At 41.0% G+C, this 7,119-nt stretch overlaps 1 protein-coding gene across 1 annotated transcript; it reads left to right on the forward strand.

Moving 5' to 3' along the window:
• The first annotated feature begins 2,813 nt into the window (after nucleotides 1-2,813).
• On the forward strand, nucleotides 2,814-3,749 carry LOC131820505 (olfactory receptor 10D1B-like). Its single transcript, XM_059156167.1, has one exon. It carries the CDS (start codon nucleotides 2,814-2,816, stop codon nucleotides 3,747-3,749), a length of 936 nt encoding a protein of 311 aa, XP_059012150.1.
• The last annotated feature ends 3,370 nt before the right edge of the window (nucleotides 3,750-7,119 follow it).

Genomic DNA, 7,119 nt, shown 5'->3' on the forward strand with positions numbered 1-7,119 from the left:
AGGAGAGGCATAATAAATAATTACTAACTGCTTAGATTTCTGTCTTGAATAGTGATGTTTATTAGATAACTATATAGTCACATGAATGTACAGATAACTTCAAAAGCAACTGACAGATAATTTAAGCAAAGACTTGAGGGTGTATATAGCCACCAAAAAAGGGGGGGGGGATAGAATTAGAACTCTTGCTACCATGTAAGTGATCCTGAAGGAACAGATATGTCCTGTTTTACAAAGTCCCTTTCTGATGATCTTTTTGCTATTATTTCATAGTTGGATAATAAATAAAGTTGGAAAACTAATTGTTTCCTTAGAGGGATCTATGGATCCTAAGTAGGGCTTAAGGGAATCTGAGAAAACTTCCAAGGAAGCAATCCAGGAAGAGTGAGTGTGTACAAGTCTTAATTGTATAAACCCTATGAGACTCAGTTCTTTATAAGTAGGAGGATCGAAGGTCCTTTGGCTGGAGCACTCTGTGCTCCACACAGAGACGGTGAAGGTGAGGTCTTGTTACAACACTTTGGAAAACGTGATTGTGTTCTCAGGTGGACTGTGTGAGTGTGTCCAGGCTGCTGTCTGTGTCTCACTGTAAACCTCTGCCTCACACACACTGGCAGGTCCACACACAGGGGCTTTTCTGGTTCCTGGGAACTGCTTTTTCCCAGAAATAGACTTTTACATCAAACAGGGTTACAAAGTGATATAATATCTGATTGTAGGCAAGGACCACAGACCTCTCAGAACCTTTTTTGACCAAGGACAGGCGATCAGAGCTCACAAACATCTGCATTGCTTGGAGACACAATGCAGGTGTGACTAGAATTAGTAACAAGAAGCAGGTTGTCTGCAGCATCTCCCCCAGAATGCCCCTGCTTCCCTTTGCTGTCTTCCACTTTGCCCAATTGTAGGGAGGTTTACAAGGGACTTTTTTGACTTAGTCATTCTCTTTGATATGTTTTTCAGTGTTACTTGCCACCGTTTATGATTGCAATCCCCATGTTGAATGTGACTCTGTCACCGAGAGCTCCTATGTTGGGGTTTGATATGAAGGTCTCGTGTCAAAGGGATAGAAAAAGCCTGTTGTCTGATCTTTAAAACTACTTTAGATATTAGCTACATGTGCTGTAAAGTCTTCCTGGAAATAACCAGGAAGAAGTAAGACGAGAAGCCTTTCCCCACCTTAATTTAAAATAATGATGTGAACCCATCTAGAAGCACGTCATTGCCCAGTGGCAGAACAGGCTGGGTTAGAAAGCAGAGGCCGAGGACAGTTTTCCTAATGATTAGGAGTACAGAGAAGTCTGAATGCAGTGAAGCAAGTTCTGTCACCTATTAGCTTTGTAACCTTGGGCAACTTGCTTAATTTTTCCAAGCTTCAGTTTCCTGATTTGTAGATGGAAATAATAGTACTAGCTTCTTATACGTTTACTTCGTTTACTTAAAAAAAAAAAAATCACATTTGGAAAGTGCTAAGCTGAGTCCTTGGAACACAGAGATACTGGTTAAATGTATGTATGCCTATGTATGCATGTGTCTATGTAGTAGTATTATAAAAGGAGAAATGGGAGGAAGAAGCCTCTGTGTCCTCCAGGCACCATACCTTGCTCTCGCATTGTTTGAACGGTTGTTTGACTTCTTGCTGTCAGGGTCACTCTATTTCTTCCTCATAATAACATGAAACTAATGCTTTTCTGTTGCTACTACTTCTTTTGCTTAATATTTCAGGGTTGCTGTAGTCTACTTAGAAAAGGTTAAAAGCACCAGAAAAGCCAGGGCAACATCTCCTGATAGATAGAGATGGGGTATTAGACCAGGTAAGTCTGGAGGGATGTAATCTGAAGACGATGTGATTGAAGTCTATTCAATAATTTGTTTTTTTTCTTAAGATTTTATTTATTTATTTGATGAAGATTACAAGTAGGCAGAGAGGCAGGCAGAGAGAGAGGGGGGAAGCAGGCTCCCTGCTGAGCAAAGATCCTGATGTGGGGCTCGATCCCAGAACCCTGAAATCATGATCCGAGCTGAAGGCAGAGGCTTTAACCCACTGAGCCACCCAGGCACCCCATTCAATAATTTGTTTAACAGACATTTACTGACAAATAATTGCCAAATGACAACGTTAAAGGGAAGCACTTAAAGGAGTAAATTTAAGTTATATAAAATAAAGGAACACTTTTAATTGGGATTTATGTTTTTGCCAGACACTCTCACAGATATGTCATAAACTTTCCTAAGATACCAGGATATTTTTAATGTTGATATTGTTGTTATAATAATTATGATTTTCATCTTATAGACAATGAAGCCACATCTATCAAAGATGTATAAGTGGTTTTAAATAGTTTAGCCAATACGTGGCAAAGCTAGGATTCAAATGAAGTGCTCTGATTTCCAACACAATTTTCCCCCTGATTTTTCTAGAGTAACATGAATCGTGGAAGTATGTTACTCAAAGACACCATGAGAGTTCAAAATACAAATATGCCTACAGACAGTAAATACTAAAGAGTGAATGAACAGCAGTAAAAAGATTTCTCAACATGAGAATACTTTAAATCTGTCTCTAAACTTCTGATCTAGTCACAGAGGACAACCATCAGCTTCTAAAAAACATTCCTCCCAGGAGTGGGATGGAGATTGGCATTTCTTATTACCTGATGTTTTTATATACATCTTGCCATTAGCAAGAAGGTTGGTCTTGATTGTTAAAAATAGAGCCAAAGCACTCATCAGCGAAACGCTTGAGAATTTGATGTTGGTGTTCGGACGTTGCTGTCTTGATTTCCTTCTCGAGGTCTGACTTTCTCACAGCTATGAGGAATCTCTCAGTAGTGACTGAATTTATCCTGCTGGGCATCCCCCACACGGAGGACCTGGAGAGCATGCTCTTTGTGCTGTTTTTGGGCTTCTACATCTTCACTCTTCTGGGGAACCTGCTCATCCTCCTCGCCATTATCTCCTCCACTCGGCTCCACACCCCCATGTACTTCTTCTTGTGTCAACTGTCTGTGTGTGACATATTTTTCCCTTCTGTGAGCTCCCCCAAGATGCTCTTCTACCTCTCAGGGAACAGCCGGGTCATCTCCTATGCAGGCTGCGCATCCCAGCTCTTCTTCTACCACTTCCTGGGCTGTACCGAGTGCTTCCTGTACACGGTGATGGCCTATGACCGCTTTGTCGCCATCTGCTACCCTCTGCGCTACACGGTGATCATGAGCCACAGAGCGTGCGCCAGCCTGGCCGTGGGGACCTCCTTTTTTGGCTGCATTCAGGCCACCTTTCTAACCGCTCTCACCTTCCAGTTGCCCTACTGTGGCGCCAATGAGGTGGACTATTTCTTCTGTGATATTCCGGTGATGCTGAAACTGGCTTGTGCTGATACCTCAGCCCTGGAAATGGTGGGGTTCATCAGTGTGGGCCTCATGCCCCTCAGTTGCTTCCTTCTCATCCTTACCTCCTACAGTCGCATTGTCTGCTCCATCCTGCAGATCCGCTCGGCAGAGGGCCGGCGCCGCGCCTTCTCCACCTGCAGTGCCCACCTCACTGCCATCTTGCTTTTCTACATGCCAGTGGTCCTCATCTACCTAAGGCCAACCCCAAGCCCCTGGCTGGATGCAACTGTCCAGATCCTGAATAACCTGGTCACCCCCATGCTGAATCCCTTGATCTACAGCCTCAGGAACAAGGAGGTCAAATCATCTCTGAGGAAGGTGCTATATCACTTGGGCTTCCTTCCTGAGCCGTTGTAGGGATAGAACGCTAGGAAAGGCTCAACCACACTTTGTAGCTTCTGTTAACAGTTTTATAGGGTTCTCACAAATACTTTTGAATCGGAAAGCACAGGTATTATTATGGTTATCTCCATTTTAGAAAGTGGGGTGGGCACCTGCGTGGCTCAGTGGGTTAAAGCCTCTGCCTTCAGCTCAGGTCATGGTCTCAGGGTCCTGGGATCGAGCCCCACAATGGGCTCTCTCTTCAGTGGGGAACCACTTCCCCCTCTCTCTGTCTGCCTCTCTGCCTACTTTGATCTCTCTCTGTCAAATAAATAAATAAAATCTTAAAAAAAAAAAAAAAAAGAATGTGAGGACTACAAGTCCAGGAGCTTAATGTGACTTGCTGGAGGACACATGAGGAGGGAATGGTAGAATGAAGACTCTAGGGTGGGTGTTCTGGCTCTGGGACTTCTTCTCTCTTGAGGATCTCATGTTGCTGATGAAAGAAGGAAGGAGCTCTACCTAGGAAGCAGAACAAGCTGGACCTTCTGCTTCCCAGTATTTATTTTCTGCCTCCTACTATAGCCCCTCCACCTCTTCTTTCTCCCTCACCCTGGCATTTCTTTGACCTGGCTGTAGTGATTGTCTCCTCAAATGCTTGCATTGGTGAAGCCCTCCTTTTACTGGTCTAGGAGTTGTTGAAAGAAAATGGGAGGGGTGCATAGCTGAGGTTTCAAGTGACACCCTACAAAAACGTAAAGAAGTTGTGGGAAGAGAAGTCTTCCAGCTGAGGGCTGAGGTGGGTCTCTGAGTGAAGCAGAGCTTCTGACTGATGTACGGTCAGCTACAGACCCTATCATCTGGGCTCAGACCTAAAAGCAGGTGCGGATGAGAATGTGGAAGGGACAGATGGGGGAATCCACGGAGGGGCGACTGTGCTGTGATACTCTTTGGACTTGGCTTTGTACTGCTCACTGCCACAAGGGAGTGATGTTTTGTATCTTTGGTGTCTCTGTTTAACGAAGGGGATGAAGTTTGGTCCCCGTCACTTAATTTCTTCACTTACTTGCTGAAATATGGTAAGAATGAAAACATGCACTATTTCAGTACAGCGAACTATTGTTTTTATGACTGAATGCAATGAGGAGAATGTTCCAGTTGGGGAATACAGTTGCTATGATGTTTCTTTTCACAGTGATATAGAAAGAGGGCACAGGGAGGATGGCAATGGAAGAAGAAGGGCTTCTCGTCTGTACTCCTTAGAATGAGGGAGCAGCCAAGGAACCTGCCAGACCAGACTAGTGCCTCTGGGTCTGTGCTTTCTGCCACTGGGGTAAGGGACCTCAGTGCCTTGGATGTTCTCAGTAGACCCCAGCCTGATTCCATACTCTCCTTCCCTCCAGAATTCATTACTCTCTTGAATTTTGTGCTTATTATTCTCATTTTTCTTTAAGTTTTACCCTGTATGTTTGTGTTTCTCAAGGCCATATTGCAACTTTTTGAACTTTATATTAATTTAATTCTATTGAAATTTGCTATTTTTACTTAAATGTTACTCTTTTGACATTTATGTCTTTGCATGTGTCTGAAATTAGTTCATTACTGCCAAAGTGCAAATTCCATTGTACAGATTTATCGATGTTAACTTTCTGTTGTTTACTTATAAATAAAATTTCCACAATATAAGAATCCTTTCATTTTAAACAGCCAGAATGTTGGGTGGGTTCTTTCTACTTTTCGATATATATAGATATGACACAAGGATACAATCATCAGTCTCTCTTTAAGACTCCCTTCTAAAAAAAAAGAGAAAATGAAAATTTTATTTAATTTGGGTTTTCCCAAAAGCAGCCTCTGAGAGAAAGGTTTGAGGATAAACAATTTTGGGGGGAAGATTATCCCAGAAAACCTGATAAAAAAGAAGGAAAGTGACACAGGGAAAGAACAGTCAGTTAAGCAAGTGTCAATGAATGGGTTACCACTGTGAGGAACTGGGGCTCAACTGTACCAAGGATCTTCTGAAAAATGGTGTATAACAACCTCAAAGTTGTCCTACTGGGTTGCAAAAGAATCTTGGTGTATTTTTATACCAATTCCTGCCCCCTATCGGTTGGTGGATGTTCTTGGGAGCATTAATTATCACAAGTATCTGGACTGCTCCATACATGTAGACTCAAAAAAAATTCCTTGGCCAAAGACCACTCCCAGGTAGAAGACATGGAGAGTCCATGGGACCTAAGGACACTGTCTGAAGGTGACTTCTGGAGTGGGGTAAGGGACTGAGGTCCTAAGAAATGTTATGGTCATAATTCTTTTAATTCTAAACTAGTATCTTTCAAAATGCAAATCACACAATACTACTCAGCTTCTTTAGGATTTTCAACAATCATTTGATGCTTATAGGTTGAATTATAATAACTTAGTAACTAGTAAAGGATCTGTAAAATTTACAATCAGATCCAATGTTCTTTAGTCTCGTCAATGCCAAACTTTCACCCAGCGACACATATGTCTCTCTCACACACACTCTCCTTCCTAGCTAAACTGCCCTTGCTATTCCTTAAAGATACCTCTTTACATTATTTATTTGTTGTCTTGTTGTTTTAACAAACACATATGTATTGAGTAATTGCTATGCTAAACACTGAAGTCATAAAAATCTCTAAGTAATATTCTGTTTTTTTAAAAGAAGATTATAGCTAAATATGGGATGTGGATATACACATGATTAAAGTAAAACATAATAAAAAGAGAGAGGGAAAAAACTATAAGAGCCTCTTAATGATAGAGAACAAATTGAGGGTTGAAGGTTAAGGAGAACACTCACTATGATGAGCACAGGGTATTGTATGTAAGTGATCAACACTGAATTCTACTCCTGAAACCAATATTGCATTGTATGTAAACTAACTAGAATTTAAATAAAAATATAAAAAAATAAGTAAAATATAATAAATATTGAATGAAAAATATAAAATAGACTAGTAAAATGAAAGCAGAAATGATTAATCCTATAAAGATGTTGAAGATGGTTCCAAAAAACATTTCAAGTATACTCGTTCATAATTTTGTGCCTTTATAAATATATTTTCTCCTCTTGGGATTCTCTTACTTGATTCCTCTATTAGAAAAACTTCTATTCATCCTTTAAAACCCAAGCTGAACAATTATTTTTTTGTGAAATTTCTTTATCTCAGACACAAGTTCTTATTTCTCTGTTTCAATTTTGTATTATGACAAAGTAACAATTCATCATGTGAGAAAAATTTTGACAAAGTGACCCTCAAGGGTAAGAGCTAACTAGGAGCAGAGAGTTTAAACAAGAGAGACAGAAGGGTACTTATAGTTCACAACTACACAAGCCCTCATACTGGGATTTCATCAAGATCAAAAGCTTTTGCACAGC

This window comes from Mustela lutreola, chromosome 1 (assembly GCF_030435805.1).
Source record: "Mustela lutreola isolate mMusLut2 chromosome 1, mMusLut2.pri, whole genome shotgun sequence".
NCBI lineage: Eukaryota > Metazoa > Chordata > Mammalia > Carnivora > Mustelidae > Mustela > Mustela lutreola.

What these genes read in the sequence shown, in the direction of transcription:
- LOC131820505 (XM_059156167.1), top strand. Translation starts at nt 2,814, where the DNA reads ATGAGGAATCTCTCAGTAGTGACTGAATTTATCCTGCTGGGCATCCCC.